The 18,659-nt window shown below is 40.0% G+C and overlaps 1 protein-coding gene and 2 non-coding genes across 3 annotated transcripts in view; 2 read left to right on the top strand and 1 right to left on the bottom strand.

The window, feature by feature from the left end:
* The window catches only part of LOC115763732 (nicotinamidase), a 38,247-nt gene extending 20,282 nt beyond the window's left edge, over nucleotides 1-17,965 (bottom strand). The window contains exon 1 of the mRNA XM_030706429.1: nucleotides 17,532-17,965. Coding sequence (XP_030562289.1) covers nucleotides 17,532-17,543 — 12 coding nt within the window. The 5' untranslated portion in view covers nucleotides 17,544-17,965. The remainder of the gene's footprint in view (nucleotides 1-17,531) is intronic.
* Nucleotides 16,477-16,549, top strand: Trnav-cac. Its single transcript has one exon. It is a non-coding gene; the product is annotated as a tRNA-Val (tRNA).
* Nucleotides 16,826-16,898, top strand: Trnav-cac. Its single transcript has one exon. It is a non-coding gene; the product is annotated as a tRNA-Val (tRNA).
* Nucleotides 17,966-18,659: the final 694 nt, after the last annotated feature.

Raw genomic sequence — 18,659 nt, forward strand, 5'->3', positions numbered from 1 at the left:
TAATAAAATAAAAATATGACACAACAAATGTGTCATGCTGCGGGGTTCTGGTTATGATTTATGCCTGGGCATAGAAACCAATCTCTGACCTATGACCGCGCTCCTCGCCACATAGCCTTTTCTAAGTTGCATGAATCAGCAGTTAAAATCACAAAGGGCAGCAGCCACATTAAAAACATAAATGATTACCAGAGTTAAGAGTTTTTTTTTATTATGCCTTTTGAATTAGTTATTGTCCTTTAATACACTAGAAACTTGGTCGCAGATAAACAAATAACAAACAATTTGAAGAACGGCAGAATATGGCTTATGTGTGTGCTCTTTATGCTGCCTGCTCTCTCTCTCTATCTTTCTCTCTCTCTCGACAATAAAAATGCGCATAATTTACGCTGAGCTCAACAAAAGTTTTGCCCAAATAAACTTAAGTAAAACTCCCCAAGGGGGTGGTGGTGGAAGCAATTGTGGATTGAGTATCCAGGCGCCACAACACTAATTGAAAACTATTTTTGGAAAACAGCCCCTAGTCCCTGGGCCGGGCGGGATGGTGCGGTATGTGGCCCACCCACATTTGGGTTAATATGTAAATGGAGGATAACGCGAAATGCGCAAAACTTTTGCTGCGAAACAATTTACGCGGCATTAAGCAAAACGCAAGCGCACACCTTACCTAGCCCGCAACAATGTACCTTGCCTTGATATTTAAGCTAAGCTAAGGAATTTGTTTTTTGCCGGTTGGGTTTTGGGGGTGGCTTGTGTTTGCGGCCTGCAATTGCTTTCGATTAAAGTTGCCGACGTCAAAGCCATTGACTAAATAAAAAGCATCATAAAAGCGAAAGCAGTTAACCCCAGCTCCTCGCACCCGCATCCAATGGCAAAAAACTTTGACAATTTTGGCAAATAATGAAGCCCGCACGTGTCGAAATTGTGTGCTTCAGGTGAGACAGTCGATAGGTGAGACCCCAGTTGACACCGCACAAAAAGAACTTAATCCTGACTGTTTGACTGTGACTAAAACTCAAACTTTAGCGGAACATGAAACCCTGGCAGACACTTTAAGCTCAACTTTATAGCAATCGAATATCATGAGGGAGGTGGGCGTTTGCATTATGAATTTGAATTTGAAGGAGAGATATAAGATGTGCTTCACAAAAATAAATTATGATAAATTCCGGAGCGTGCAGCGATACGCAGCGAGTTACAAAATGTTTCAATTACATTCTTAAAGGTTGCATAAAGTAAATTCGACTTAAAATAGTTGACAGATAGCTTTATTTATTTATTTGCTATTTTTATATATATATTTACTAGCGGGTATAGCCCGGCCTTGCCCGTGACACGTATAAAATAAATTTTCTTAAAAAGCTTTGAAAATGATTTTGAAACCGATCGGACGGTAATTAAACAACTTTCATACAAACGTTTTGCGACAATTGACCACTGTTGCGGCTGGAATTTCCCAAATTGCTGAAACACGTAATCTTTAAGTTCTTATGTAGAGCTTTAAAAATAAGTTTGAAGGAAATCGGACACCGCTTAAAACTTCGCCCAAAAAATCATTGAATCGGATTTCTCCCGAAGGTGTTTAGATTTTGCGAAAATTGTGAAACACGTTTCAAATGATTTTTCATATGGATCCTTGAAAATGAATTTGAGAGCGAAACGTTATCCACCAAATCTTTGACCCCCATTTCCACCAAGGAGGAAACATTGTTTGGAAAAGTGTGAAACACCCCTCAAAGAACCTTTAAATTGAGTTTGAGGCGGATCGGATAGTAAACAAAAAAGTTTCATACAAACGTTTTGCGCGATTTTTCCGTATTTGCGTGTGGAATTTCCCGAAACCCCGTCTCAACGAGCACCTTCATCATAAAATGTAACTACAGTAAAAAGCTTCAGCTTCCTAGCTCTTACGGTTTGGGCTGTGCGTTGATCACCAATCAGTCAGTCAGGACAAACAGTTTTATATATAGAGATAAGATATATATTAGAATTTAATTCACAATCAGCTGAAGATCTTAATTACATTCTATTCTAGAAAGCAAAACACCTTTGAAATCTGTTCAACTCAGTGTCTGCATACACACAAAACTACACACACATATACACAACCACACAAGCCGCAAGCTTAGAACTTTATCTAGCGGCTGAGCTTCTTCACTTAGCCCCACTCTTTGGGAATTCTTGTTTCAGGTCTTAAATATGGCATAGATAACTGTGTGAATACCAAATTCGAAGACTACACCTCTAAAAATTCATTATTAAAAATACAGAGGGAAACTAGATAAAGTGAAATATAGATAGATTTCGATATTCATATTTATCGGTCTTACGGTAAGGCTATTGAATATTGGTTTTAAACTTGGTCTATGCGAGAAATAGAGCTTTTGTAGTCTTGATCTAAGCCATTTTTACCATTTTTAACGGGTTCAGAATAAAAAGCATTGGTCTATATTTCTTGTCGTTGAACCGGTTCAGAAGACATTTTGTAAGCAAACAAATTGAGTCTTAGTACAAAACTGAAAGGGAAAGAAGTAACAATTTATTTGAGGGCTTGAGTACCAGATAAATGTAATCATAGCAGGCTGATATAAAGCATGTAGCTGGTTTCATTACAATGGAAAACTATTTACATAGCATTTTACAATCATCCCAAAATGAGTTCCAGAACTAGCCCAAAAGCAATTTAATTCTTTTATGTAATCACTCGAGTCAGCCAGTCAGCTGTGTTTCAGTTCACAATAAACAAAAATCAGTGCTGCGAAATTTTTGAAGAATTTTAGTGCTTCCTCATCAGAGCTATAACAAAAAGTAAAGTAAGCTGGCGACGTAACTCAACAAAGACGCTTCGTGGGCGAGACGTGAGCGGCTGAGGGCGCAGTCTTGCATAATTTGCCAGTTGGGGCACTGAAAAGTAAATTACCGTCTAAGACTTCCGGTTTTAAGGGCGGGGCGGCGTCAAAAGTGCCTTGTGAAGCCGGTGGGATCAGCTAATAAACCAAGCGATGCACGCGCTCTTTGACTGGGTCGGTGCGGGCCCAGGACAGGGCAGGGCAGGAAACAGGCGCTAAGTGGCGCGGCGCATTTAAAAGCAAACGCCCCGAGGTCGTGCCACAGTTTTGTTGCTGGCGTGTGGGGCGGCGGCGGGGCAGCGGGGAGCTGGTGCGCCTGGTAACGAAGCCAGCCATCAATTGAATTGTCGAAAAAATTTAGCAGCTTCTGTTGGGGCTCAGCCCCAGCCAGGCGCCTATAAAAGGCTTTCAATTTTTTCGCTTTTTATACCCTTGCCGTGGCAGAAGGTAGTATACATTATGCATAAGGTATGTAAGCCATAGCCTATAAGTATATACATATGTATGATTCAGTCGATATTGCCATGTACGTCTATCCGTCTGTCTGTCTGTTACTTTTATTTTTGCTAATTCTCTGTTACTTTTTACTTTTAGCAACTTTTATCAGCGTGAGATTTGGTTAATGAAAGCTTAAGTTAAATATTTACAATGTGTATATATATGTACATGTTAATTTGCTTCATTATAGTCGGCGTTTGGCCAGGTCTATAGGATAACTCTTTTTAAGCCTCCTTCTTCGCCTCCTTAGCAGGTTTCTTGCCAAGACTTAAGGGTGGTTGCAATAAAAAACTGGGTTTACGGATGTGAAAAAACAGATTGACAAACTGAACCTTAGACAAAACCACCGATACCTTGGACTTGCAGACTTGACTTTTCTGAAAATTTCCATTGATACGTAATTATGTTACCTGTAGTGCATATGCCAGAAATTCGTAGAAATTATCAGCCAAAAAATTGGTTTTTCTATGACATACTTATTAAACTTAAAAATCAAGATATGCACAACGGATCTGAATTGTTGTAAGAGACCAACTTACTGTCTGTTCTGAAGTATATTTATATGTTCGGCATAGCCAAAAAAGAGCAAATTTTCTTGTTCTCCTTTTGCACATATTTTGGAGCCGTGTTCTTTGGGGCTCACTTAATACAGGCACGTCAGCAGCAGACAGGAGAGCAGCCGTCCACCCAGGACGACATGGGGCAGACATTGATGGATACGCAGCGTGGAATGCCACGTCAGCAGCTCCGGTCGTGCCTCGTGCCTCAGTATTTCGGCTACGTTCCACACACTTGGCTTGTGGCCTGGCCATTAACTGTGTGCCCTAACCCATTCCAGTGTTCCCCTCTGCCTTTGCAGTAGGTGTCAGAGCTGTGCCTCAGTTTGTGTGTCTGCGAGTGTGTGCGAGTGTGCTGCCAGCTGCTTGCTGGCCTTTTATCACTTGTTAGTATCTAAAAATACGTGGCGCACATGCCGCCCTTCATTTTATTTCATTTCATTTGGTTTCATTTCGTTTCGTTTCATTTCTTTACCTGCCGCGCACTTAAGTACAAAATGATAAATTGCCATTTTGGCTGTGGCTACCGCCCATCCGCCCATCAGCCCCTGCCCCTGCCCATGCTCCTACCACTGCCCCTGCTAACCCAGTCTGTTTGACTCACGCCCTCCCCTTTACTCCCTTCAGCCCCATGACCTCGTGCTCAACGCAGCGGCACAAAACAAAAAAAATCTAAACTTCATGAAAATGAACTCAAATGCTGCACTCGCTTTGTGCGCTAGCGAAAATCGGGCGTGGCTTAGACCAAAGTAGAGCCGTGTCTGCAATTAGAGATGGGTGCAAGACGGATGGGCACCGATACCCAACGACACGACGCGCACGATTCTACGCAATGTGATCGTGTCAGGTCGTGCCTAAGTTCAGTCGTTTTTTTTTAAGTCGTGTCTAAACTGTCAGTCGTGTTTGAGTTTAGTTTAGGTCGTGTCACGTCGTGTCTAAACTGTTCGTGTTAGGTCAGCTTCCAATCATATTTACTCATCTCTAAGTCTTTTTTAGTTATCTAAGGTCAAGTCTAAGTCGTGCTGCAGTCATGTTAATTCGTGCTAAGTTGCTTAAACTCGTGTGAGGCCACTTTTAATTCGTGTTGATTCATATGTAAATCGTGTTTAGTTATGATAATTTTGCTCTAAGTCGTATTGTCCAGTTTTCATGTTCTAGGGCGCAGCAATATTAGGTCGTTTATAAGTCGTGATGTGTGCCATATAAAATCTAAGTACTTCGTGCTAACTAAAGGAAATCTGTGTTCTTTTTTCCTCCTGTTTCTGCTAGACTCAAAAATATAAACGTGAACTATTCGATATTTTAGTCGTGTCACGTATCAAAAACACGCCACGTTGTCAACTCTTGTCAAATTGGATGCCACAAGAGTTATCTCCCGTGTCCTGTATCTGTATCTGGGCCCTAGGTTATTGTTGGTTATTGCTGCGTTGCTTTGAAAAATGTTCGCGTTACGCGCCGCTGATGCTGACGCACAGACAAACACACACACACACACACACAGAGAGAGACGTACACACCTATGAACAATAAACACACGCATGCACATGCAGCAGAAGCTTTGTTTGCCTTTTGCTGTTTTTGTTGGTTTATGGTGATCTTTTTTTTCATTGTCGTGGTGCCGCTTGTCGGATTTCTGAGGCGGAGTTACAGTGGTGCACACACAAGTAAAGACGGCGCTGCAGATACAGTATGAGATAAAGCTAAAGCTACAGCTGCTGACTTGGATCAGCTGCTCGAACGGCAACACCTAAACGTATCGCAGACTTTAACAGCCTTCGCATAAAAGGTAAATTGAATATCACCCATTTAAGAGCAACCTTTTTATTTGGCATCCCATTTGGGAATTCGGTTTCGGCTCACGTTAAGATGACATTAAAATGGTGTCGCATAAAATTAAAAGCGCAACAAAAAAGGCAACCTTCCTAATGAAATGGTTAACATGGTGGCTTTTTAGAGCCCTATTAAACGTAACGACGTGTTGCAGTTAAGATACTCCGAGTTATTTGACTTGGTTATCTAATAACTCATTAATTCGGAATTTCGACTTACAATTATAATCTTTTTCTTTCACAGAAATGTCGGTGAAGAAATTTTGGTCGAATTATGTCGAAAATGAAAGTTTAGTGAATTTGGGTTATAAATTACCGAATATATCATTTGAAAACAAGTTTCTTGTCGAATAAATACTAGTAAATATATATATAAAATTATTAATAAATCTCTAGCAATGAATATTTTATTTTAATTAATATTAATTAGTTTTAAACTAGACCTTAACTATTATTTTTGTAGATCTTACATAGGTAGTATATGTTAAAAATGTTGAAAAATTTCTTATATATTATCTCTGATACTCTTTTTTTCTCCTTTCCCTTGCTCTGCCCACCTCTTATTCCAGTTGCCACTTGCCCTTTCTCTCCCTCTCTGCCTCTCTCTCCCGCTCCCTCTCTCTGCTCACTTGTATGCCATCATATCGTTTCGTACCAGTTGTCCGGCTATTAAGGACATTTGCTTAATAGTCCGACATGTCCTGGCATTATTCCAGATATAGTTATATACCCGACGAGCAGCGTCAAAGTGCCTATTCGCATGGAATTACGCCTTAAAAATCCTTTAGCATTACAAGAGTCAGGAGTAAGATGCTTCCTACTAATCTGCCATTGCTGATAATCCCCTCAAGTCAATTTGGGGCTGAGTGTGTGTGTGTATGTGTATATGTGTGTGTGCTGTGGACATCAGTGCAAACGATCAAAAGAATCCAAAATAATAATAAAAAAACCAAACTTCAAATGGCAAATGGCGCACAACTTCATTTAAAAGGCATAACGACAACACATTTGCCCCAGTAGCAACAACAACAATAACTGCAAACAAGTAAGAGGTTCTAGTCGGGAGCTCCCGACTAGGGGATACCCTGAACCCTCTTATCCCAACACCAAATAAATTAATAAAAAAAAGTTCCCTTGCCAGCGATCGAACTCGCGACAGACCGCACCACTTGCTATGCCTCTACTCGGCAGCCACACCAACAATTATTTATTTATGATAAAAAAAGGAACTAAAATAACATTAAAAAAAAAAATGTAATTACCATGCAATTAGATTGCGAAGCAGACGCGCATGAATGTCTGTGTGTACATGTATACAGAAATTCTTAAAGCTTCAATTGCGCAGTTGCATATAACTTTAGTTTTTCTTAACTGGGGTGGTAGCGGAGAGCGGGCGATAGGTATGAAATGAAAGATACTTGAAATATCTATAATATTCTAGAAGCAACATATCATGTTTGGTGGCTCTAGCTCTTATTATTTACCAAAATTGCTAAAACAAACTGGATGTCGATATCGATTTTTATCGATTGCTTGAAAACGGAGTAAGTTCTCGGTTATCGGAAACAAACTCGATCTGCGCGGGAACTAGGAGCATCTACATCTACAATTTCAAGTCTCTAGCTCTTATAGGTTCGGAGATCCTTGCGTTCATACATACGGACGGACGGACGGACTGACGGACAGACGGACATGGCTAGATCGACTCGGCTATTGATGCTGATCAAGAATATATATACTTTATGGGGTCGGAGATGCTTCCTTCTGCCTGTTACATACATTTGGCTTTCGCACAAATACAATATACCCTTATACCCATTTTTAATGGGTTCAGGGTATAAATAAATAAAAAACCACAGCAACAAGAGACAACAACAGCTTGCACCTTTTTTGTTTCGTTTTGACCAAAAGCAACGTCATAAACGTTGGCCCATTAGCATTTTTTATGCATTAATGACAAGCCACAAAAATGGACACATCGTCATGCATATGAATGAAGAGGGCATGTGTGTGTGTGTGTGTGTGTGTTTGTGTGAGTGTGTGACAATAGACACCAAGCCTTAACACACTGTGCAGCAAAGGGGGCAATAGCAAAATAGAAAAATTGCAACCGAAACATGAAATGATTTTGACAAACTGCGCCTGGCTGCCACTAGATGGCGCTATTGTTGATAAGCGCTCGCAATTGCGGATGTTTTGAATAATCGATGCTTCCTGTGCGCTTGTGTTTGTGTGTGTGTGTGTGTTTGTGTGTGTGTGTGCGTGTGTGTGTATGCGGCAGTCTGTTTGCCTTTTCTGCATAGCATACTTTTTGGCACTGCGTTGATTTTTTACAATAAGTTTTCAATTTGCCACTCGCTGTGGCAATTCACATTTGTACGCTGCACATTTTTATTTGCCAATTAAAAATAGCCACAAGCAATATCCAGCGACCAGCCTTCAAGCAGCTGCGGCAAATTGCAGCGCATTTAAATATAAATTGTTTGCAATTTTTTTTGCTTTGAATCGTTGCACCTACAGCATGGAGGCAGAGCCAATTGCACTGTGTTGCATTTAAATTGCACATTGAGCTCTGACATTTTGATAGCGCTGCGGCCCAGGCACACATCGATGGCAGTTAGGATAAAGCAAGCTGCAGCAGGACACGATCAGAAAAGTTGCTGCCAGTCGGCAATTTATTGGCAAAATATGCAGGTGAAACGAATCGTACCTTAATGTAAACGAAATGCCAGTCAGCATACGGTTAAGAATGGTAACTATTCCAGCTCCTAACTCAACCCTTACCCCAAATCCCTCCCCCGCTCGCCGGCAAATGCTGTTAGGGGAACGTGTTGTTAGCTTGCGTTATTGATTGCATCATGAATTATTGAAAGATTGCAAGCAAATGGCAGCAAACGAGCCGCCGTTGCACAGGTGCAGGTCATGTAATCAAAATATTCCAGTAATCGTAAGCTCCTCAATTTCAACAACAAACTCAGATTAAAGCTTTGTTATGTAAGCTTCTTTTTGATAGGTTAATATATAGTACAGCTAAGAAGATTTAAATACTGCACGTAGAAATTCTGTTTTAATTAAACAAATCAAACACTTTCTGTAAGCGCACTTTATTTTAAGGAGAGCTCAAGTGCACAGAGGAATTAGAATTTATGCTGTCTCAAGTTGTAATTTCAGCGAAGGCGATTCAAAGTACAATAAATAAATAAATACTGCACCTGAAATAAATTTAATAACGTTTAAGCGCTCATAGATATTCGAGCTAAATGCAAACATAAGCCAAAAACTACAAAATGTGAACAACATTTTCCAGGGAAAGCGACGCAAGAGGACATAAACGCCCCCACATATATACATTCACAAACACAAACACATACACAGGCTAGAGGATAACGGTAAATGCAGGTCATCTTGTGTGTATTTTACCTTTTTGCTGTGAGTGAAGCTGCCGGCAATTTGATAGCAATTCAGAATTCACTTTAAAATCTGCACAGAATTGAGAGAGAAGCTTGAATAGGGTCAAATAAATTAAGCAGCTTAGCCGTAAGACAAAAAGACCAGAAATGCGTAAGCTTCTGGCTAAAACTAAGCGGCAGATGTGGGTCAGCCCGAGCCCAAAGGCGGCCCAATCAATTCCCAAACTAAGCCAGGCCACAGCAGCAGAATAAAAATGAAGGCTAGATAAGTCCGAAGGAAAAAAAGCAAACAAAACCTCCCCAAAAACTAAACTAACAATAAGTTGGGCATGATATTTGGGGACAGCAGCTCCGGACAGATTGATTGATTGATTGATTGATTTAAATTAAAGACATTAGGCGGCTGGCCGTCTAATTGAATCGATCAGGTACAGACCCCAAGCAGTAGCTGGGGGCAATTGTAAATTGCTTTATAGCGCCACCTGCAGCCTGGCTACACTTCATCGTAATGTCATTTCAAGCCAGGACACTTCATATAACATCCTGTCGTCGTCGTCGTCGTATTTTATGACACAAACAGGCGTCGCTCTGCGCCAAAGGGAACGTGCGGCTAGAGGTAGCCAAATAAACCAACAAATCAATTTGCCAGGTGCCTAGGCCGCCGAAAGCCCCAACCCCCAAAACCCTGCCCAAGTACCCTGTAGCTCGTATCTGGACGGTACGTTTAGCTTTATTTCACTCTTGGTTGAGATTTATGAGCCAAGGGCGCGTTAGCCGGGAAAATAAAAAGAGGAAGAGTAACATCAACAACAACAGCAACAACGAGAAAAGCAGTGCCAGAGCAAATTGTTTTTGCTTAGCTGGCGCCGAAAGTTGCGCCTTGGGCCTGGGCTAGAGGTGGGCGTCAGCGGAAGCGGGCGAGGACTAAACTCTAGACTTTGGACTCGGCTCTGGCTTGACCAGTCAGCATTTATTATTTATAATAGTCGCCGGGCCTTGCTTTTTGCCTGCCATTTAGTTTGCTTTGGCAACCTTTTTTAATAGATGACAGGCACACACACCCACACACACACACACGACACGCAGAGAAACATTGCCAGCCATCCGGCAAGCAGTTTGTGCCACATTCAATTGCTCGACCGGGTTTTCTCTTAGTGCTTGTTGTTGTTGTTGTTGTTCCTCCTGCTGCCGCCTATCAGTAAACATTTTATTGTCACACACTTGGCACAAATGGGTCGCTGGACGGGTTGGTTGGAAGAAGCGGCAACGGCAGCTCATAGATCTCGACTCCTATACGGCAATCACTGCACAAAACAGTAAACAACAGCAGTGTGGTTATAATGGCCATTGATACCCTTTCGACAAGTTTTATGGCGTTCCAATAAAGCCAGTCAAAGTAAGCTAATTGTATATATATATATATATATATATAATATATCGAGCTGACCAAATTAAGTAATTGGCCACGTTTGAGCTAATTGAAACGCTTGAAATTGATTTTAAAGTGTTTCCTAATATTATTTAGTAATATATTTAAGCATTTTTTTTAGCTGTGCCGATGTTCAGATAAAGATAGATAAATTTTATTTATTATTTATATATTTAAAAGCTGAGCGGATGTTTTTTAAGAATATTTCAGTACTATATCTCTTATATGCTACAAATATAATATGTTGTAGATTAAAACGAAAATAAGAATATCAAGAGGTATACATATGTCTTACGGAAAAAATATTTTGTAGATTGAAAAAAAAAACATACAAGAGGTATGTATATAGAAAAATATGTAGATAGTATAAGTATACGTCACGAAATTTAATTTATTTATTTTTTAACATATAATTTTTAAAACGTTATTTGATTTATATATTCTTGATCCGTATCATACATATATATACATTTATCTGCTCAGTATCCATGCCTTGTCCATATGTTTGTTTCTAAACTAGCTTCTCAATATTAAAGCTATCGTCTATAATACAATGTATAAGTCCGTCTTTCTGTTACAGTCCGGATCAGCACACTATATCATCATTTTTGTATACAATATATGTTCTTTGCTCAAATTATCTAAAGCAAACTTGGCATATACGAATATCCCATGATGATTGCTTATGAGCAGAATCTTAATCATCTTCGAATCAAATTGTTCGAGTAATTAGTTTTTGTCTGGCCAAGTTAGCTGCAAAGTTAGCTCAGCAAAAACACAATGCGCGTTTCACAATGCGCCTACTATATTTGCAAAGCCGAAGGGTATTTAATGTTCGGCATGCCGACTTTAGCTTATCTGTCTTGTTTCTGTTTTTTGCAAGCATTGTAATTTTGTGCTGAGTTTCTTTCGTGTTGCCTTTTGCTTTTATAGTCCGTTAAGCCTTTTTGGTCTTTTGACTTATTGGTTTTGTGCTGCTGCCATGACAGGCGCAGCGAGAGAGAGAGAGAGAGAAAGAGACAGGGTTGGGGTCGATTGGGAGCCCAACTCAGCTGCTCCATAACGCAACAAGGGGATGGCATGCGTTTAAACGAGCTCAGTTGCAATCGCCGCTGGTCATCCTGTTTGTCCAGTTCAAACCGACCACGGAGCGACGTCTGTTTGGCATGTCCAAAGCCCTGGCCTTGTATCTTTCTCTGTGCTGTTTGCTTACAAACGGGCTTTACACGAACACACGCACATAGATATACACCCGCACATGTATATACATGTATGGACAAAGATAACACAGTCTGTACAACAGAGGGGCGCCACACACGCACACACCCACGCGCAAATGTCCCTGGGTAGGCGTCTGTTGCACATACTAATGGCGCCACCAATTGCAGCAAGCAAAAATTATCGAGTTACAATTGGAAACCATCAACGGCAGCTGTTGAGTACTTGTTCGTCCACTTGTATCGCATTTAAATTGATATAAAGAGCGAAACATTTTAGTTGCGGATCAGATTTCTCGAGAAATGGAACTGTTGAGAATGCTTGAGCAGATTATTATGGCTGCCTGGCAAGTCAATCTCTTGAACAGTATGGCAAACACTTAATGATAAGTAAATAAAATATTTTTATTTAATTAACCGATACTATGTTGCATAAGTACTCTCAATCTTAAAGACTTTATGCTAGAAAATATGTAATAGATTTTTACTGGCTTCAAAAATTGGATAAAAACACATTTCACATATCTTATCAAGTGCACGGTTAATACCAATTAAGGTTGAATGCCAGGCGAATGTTTTTTATACATATAGTCAATTAATCTTATTTAGTAAATTTCTGATTGATGCAAAATAAAAAATTATGCAATAATTATTTACTAACATGTTGTATAGCCTGATATTGGGTAAGTACTTTTGTTTTATATAAAATTGAATTTAATTTATGTTAAAAATTTGTTAACTAAAATATGCTAAATATTTACTCAAATTTATTTCGCATTAGCGAAAAATTCGCATATAATAATTATAATAAGATGTACCTTGAGGTATAAATATACATTGCCCTACAACCAGTTCTCGAAGTTCCCGCTTTGTTTTAATGTTCTGTTAATTAAGGCAATTGCTCAATAATTTTGATATTCAGCTCTATAAGGAATTCATTGGCTGCACACTTCGCTCTTTTGGGTTGAACTTGGGCTGCTGTTTATTGAGCACTTTTGCCACGCGCGAAACTTCGAACTTGGAACTTTGAACTGGGCATTCCCCGAGTCGATTAAAGCGCCTTCAGAGCAATTATTGTACGTTTTTCGTTTCCATCTGTTTTCGGTTTCACTTTAAGTGCCGTCGCCTTGTTTTCAATTAAATGAACACCCCCAAGTTGAGAGCTGACGTGCCACCGCCACCCCCTCCCGTGAAGCGTAAGCCGCAATCTGCAATCCGCATTGCCATAATGCCGCAACCCAAAACCAATGGAAAAAAGGGTGTGGCAGGGAAAGGATGTCGGGGGGTCTGTTACACGCCCCAATCGTTGCTTTCATTATTACAACGCGAGGCAAATACAAACAACGATGAAAATTGTTGCCGCAATATTGAAAATGCGGCGATATTTGGCTCGGATTGGTTCGCTCTCCAACTCGCCAGCGCCTGCTGCTGTTGCGCCCCAAAAGTAGCTGTTATGCCATGCACAGGCTACAAATTGAGCAACAAACCCTTGGCAACAACAACAACAACAACAACAACTATCGGCAGCAGATTAAGTTCATGCCATGTTGCAGTTACAGTTACAGATTTTTGCCATTTGCCTTACTTTATTTTGTTTCGTTTTGTTTATATTTTTTTGTGTTTCTTTTTTTCACATATTCATTTTTGCACATTTGCCGTGCTGTTGCCCAAAACAAATGTTGCTCGCAACCGATTTTCACTATACACACACATGCAACCCCCAACTCCCCCTCTCTAGCCACCCTCACACTCCGTCCCCCTATCAAAGAGCCGTCTCGCGCACAAACTACGCCCCATTTAAAACACCCTTTGTGAGTCGCTGCCTCCTTTTCAGGATCATTGGCAACGGGGATTGGCTTCTGCTGTTAAATGGGTTAGGGGGGGTGAGGGGGATAGTGGGCGGGGGCGACAGGGTTTTGGTGAAAATATGTCACAGCATTTGTTACACATTTTTGGGTCAATTTTTTATTGCATGCTACATAAGCCACCCAGCCCACTCAATACGATGCTTACCCACAGCTGTTGACTACAGAACCAGCCACGACTTACACACACACACCTCCACACCCCACAAAACGAAGCCCCTACGCCTGCTTCTGTTGCTTCGCATGTGTCGTTGACACTGGCTTGTCTTTTATTTTTTCAATTAAAATGCGCTCAACTGTAAAATCGTAAACAGATTTTGCAGACCCCCAGGCGGAACCCCCAGCCCCTATTAGGGAAAAAAAAAGAAAAATACACGAACGTGCAAAATAACTGCAAATTAATTATGCACAACAAACGACGACCCCCCCACTGTCCCTACCCTCGCCTCCAGCACTCGACCCGCCAACATACGAATCCAATGAGCTGCCAGCTGCCCCTTAATTGTTGCTATAATTGTTCTGACCAAGCCGCCCCCATCCCCCACGCCCCATGTCACGATTGTGCGCTTCATCAGCATAGACTCGACTCGACTCGACTCGCCTCGACTCAACTGCTGCTGCAGTGGTGGGGTGGTGGGGGCTTGGGATAGAGGGGGGATAATAGACGTTGTCCAAAAGCCGTGCCACACAATGCGCGATGCCCGTTTTGCAAATGTCGACCGCAAATTAATTTACAACGTAAACTGCAAAATTGAAAATTATGTTGTAATTACTCAATTCTGACATTTTGCCCATTGACCCAAATTTATGGGGCCACACCACACAGACAACAACAACAACAACAACAAACAATATTTATTTATTATGTTTAGTTAAATCTAAACCACACGAAGTTGTTTACAATACAAAATATATTTACTGATCTAATAATAAGGAATATGAAACTTTTATGATATTGTACAATCAATCAATTGATAATTGTTTATCAAATATTTTTATAAATCCTAATTATCTAAATATATAAGAGATTACTTGAAAAGGAATTAGTTTAGCACGCAAAAGCCCTTGGCATGTATGTTATAAAATCAATGTTCTCAAAAAGCTTTGAAAATGATTTTGAAACTGATCGGACGCTAAATGAAACACTTTCATACAAACATTTTCCGCCATTTTACCACTGTTGCGAGTGGAATTCTCCAAATCGCTTAAACATGAATTCCTTATATTCTATTGTAGAGCTTTGAAAATAAGTTTGATGCAAATCGGACACAACTTAAAATTCAACAAAAAAAATCTTTGAAATGCACTCTCCACCGAAGGAGTATAGATTTTGCGAAAAATGTGAAACACGTCTCAAATGATTTTTATGTAGATCCTTGGAAATGAATTTGAGCGCGATACGTCACCCATTAAATCTTTGACTCCCATTTCCACCAAGGAGGAATGGATTGTTCAAAAAGTGTGAAACACCCGTTAAATGAATTTGAACAAAAACCTTTGAAAATGAGTTTGAGGCCAATCGGATGGTTAGCAAAAACTTTTATAAAAACGTTTTTCGCCAATTAATTAAGTTAAAATCTTTTGTAGAGCTCTGAAAAAAAATTTGAAGCAAATCGGATAAAACTTAAAACTGCTCCAAAAAAAACTTAGAATCGTGCACCTTCATCACAAAAGGTAACTACAGTAAAAAGTGCAGCTTCCTAGCTCTTACGGTTTGGGCTGTGCGTTGATCACCAGTCAGTCAGTGAGTCAGGACAAGCAGTTTTATATATAAAGATAGCTCGAGGTTAAGAAATGCAGATAAACAATAATGTGTTTAATGCTGGTCTTGGCGAACTTTCCATTTTTTTTTTTTTGGACATTTATTAAGCTGGCTTAAGGCCCGAGGTTTTATTTAAAAAAATATTAAAAAAATATATATTTACAAAACTTTATTGTTAGCAAATTTGTTCTATGGATACTATATGATATGATCCTATACTATTTTTTGAAATTTTTGGACAAAAGAACATATGTATTTCATGACTATAGCTAAATAACATACTAAAAGTTTTCTGATAAAAGGATACATTAAAACCAAGTTTTATCAAAATACCATTACAATGAGAGACTTATTTGCATATTAAGTGGCAGACGAGAAGACGCATGTTGTTCTATATACATAGAATCTGAATATATACAAAGCGGATTCAGTTCCTTCTATGCGTTACGTATTGTCCGATTTAAATTATAATACCCACAGCTGGCGACTGACAAAAGCGCGCTAACTCAACATTCACATCCAAGGCTGGCATATATCTGGCCAGGACGCCGTCTCCAACTCTGGCAATGGGCACAACCTTTGTGCCAATTTAAATGCGTAATTATAACGAGTGCGAGCAATTAGAAAACGTTCTTGGGCTGCATATTAATTGTGTGCCAGCGGCAGGCGCTGGGGGTGGCAAAATCTATGCAGGCCAGCACAGACAATAGGAATTTTAATTAAGGATCAGCATGGGCAAATTTATTTAAAGGTGAATCGTAGGAGTAGGGCAGGCGCGTAGCGGAGGTGCACTTGCTGGAACTTGACTTTGGAATCTGTGTGCATGTTTCAGGCATTTCTCAACTCCAGCGAATACCTCGAATGCTTTTTGTGCCCTCTGTGCCAATTGAGCAACCATTAAATGTGGGCGGCCTGGCAAGATGCCAATTAACAGTGGGCGTGGCAGGAATTTGACAAATTCCAGCCAGGGACAATTCGCTTTCGCCAACGACAGTAATTGCCTGGCCCCAGCGGGCAGAGCCCCACCTATGAGCCACATTAGGCCAATCGATTTTTACATGTTTCCGTAGTGTAGCGGTTATCACGTGTGCTTCACACGCACAAGGTCCCCGGTTCGAACCCGGGCGGGAACAAGATTCGCATTTTTTATAATAATAACTTCCATTGTTTTGTCACTTTTTTCTTACAACAGAAAATAATTTTATTTGTATTATTTTAGTATGCATTAATAAATTACGAAATTTGTTTATTTTAATTCAGTTACATATAGGCTAGGCGCAGACTTTAAAACTTGTTTATCATCAATAATGTCGCATACAAATTTGTACTGCATTGTTAAATGTCACAAATTTCAAATAAAAAAAAACTGTGCGAGCTTTTGAACTACAGCGGCTTTAAATCAGTCAGCAGTTTCCGTAGTGTAGCGGTTATCACGTGTGCTTCACACGCACAAGGTCCCCGGTTCGAACCCGGGCGGGAACATGACTACATTTTATATTTTAAAACTATTTTAAAATGCGTATAGCATTTTTCCAAATTTTCGGAATTATTTGTTATCAATTTAGTTCTTTAATCATACAAAATCATAAATGACTCCAAAATAGGACAAGTTGCACATAAACGAAATTGCATCCACCAATTCTTGTTAAAAACATAATTTAACTCCCCTTTAACAAATTTAAAGTTCAGCTGTTTTATCAAATAAACTTTAAAAATGCGCGCAACGTGGAAAACGGCTTAAAAAGCTCTGCGACAATTTAACAGCAGCATATAGCTTTTTATGCTTTCGCTTAACTTAACATTAAGCACATAACACCAGAAGCTTTAAGCTAAAGAAGCCACAAGTCGTGTTTACATTTTATGATTTACAGTCGCTGTTGTAGAAAAGTATCGCATTTTAAAACTATCGATATAAAATTGTATTTATGTTTAAAATCTATAAAGATAATACCAAGTAGCTGCTATACCTACTTCCTTTCAATTGACTTATTCATGCCCTCGGCTTACTCAGAGAGAGCTGGTGACAAGAGGTTGTCAGTTGCGCTGCCTATCAATCTCTCACCCTCTTCCGCTCTACCACAGCGAGGTTTTTCTCAATGAGAGTCTTGCACTTACCACGCGTCTCATGCACTGAAAGCTTTCTATAAACAAAACGCGCACAGCTTTTCTCTTACGCACACCGGGCCAGAAAACGACACACAAAGATTCTTATCAACTTTATAAACAAATAAATTTTCCTAGCTACTAGCTACTTTTAATTATTGATCTTAATTCAAGTGCCCAATTCACTTATCGATTGATTTACAATTCACAAAATTCATTGAACAGAGGAGCAAGAGAGAGAGAGAAAAAACGCGCGCGTTGCCGGCAAAAGCACAAAAAAAACTAACGCGTCCGTCAGCTGTGCGGACTTTGGCAGAACTGAAAGCGAAATTGACAAGCGATTGAACTTGCCCGCGAACATATAATTGCCCGCGCCCCACTCAACTTACAGTTGGCCCTAGGAGGAAATGTTTATTTATATTACGGTTATCAAGTACTTACCCCTCAACGAGTAGATTGACAGTTCGGATTTGTGAAAGTCTCTAGCTCTTATAGGTTCTGAGATCCTTACGTTCATACATACGGACAGACGGACGGACGGACATACGGACAGAAACAAAAAAAACACAGAAACGCTCTAAAAGAAAACGTTTAAGAAGGTCGCAAAAAAGAATGGAAGAATTAAGTGCTTATCAGAAAATACCATCAAGAGAGTTCCCTTTAAAAAAAAAAATAAGATGAAGAGATACGGAGAAAGTCTGTCTCTCTCTCTCTCTCTCTCTCTCTCTCTCTCTCTCTCTCTCTCTCTCTCTCTGTCTCTCTCTCTCTCTCTCTCTCTCTCTGTCTCTCTCTCTCTCTCTCTCTCTCTCTCTCTCTCTCTCTCTCTCTCTCTCTGTCTCTTTCTCTTTGGGTACTGTCTCTCTAGGTACTCGTAATGGCAAGATAGCATACGTAGACTTGAGACTGGAGACTGGAGAAAAAAGCGAGAGATGAAGAGAGTAAGCGAGCGAAAGATACGTAACCGCACAGGCAAAGACAATATAAACACTGCGTGTATAGTGTACACTGTGTGTATATATTGACTTTGGTAGAGGGAAGTAGTATGCAAGTACTGCGGCATTTAATTACAATATACTACGGATATTTTCATAACGCGATCCTCAAAACTATGTACAGAATGTCATGATAAAGTACTTTTTT

This window comes from Drosophila novamexicana, unplaced genomic scaffold (genome assembly GCF_003285875.2).
Source record: "Drosophila novamexicana strain 15010-1031.04,08,12 unplaced genomic scaffold, DnovRS2.1 tig00000770-arrow-pilon, whole genome shotgun sequence".
Taxonomy (NCBI): domain Eukaryota; kingdom Metazoa; phylum Arthropoda; class Insecta; order Diptera; family Drosophilidae; genus Drosophila; species Drosophila novamexicana.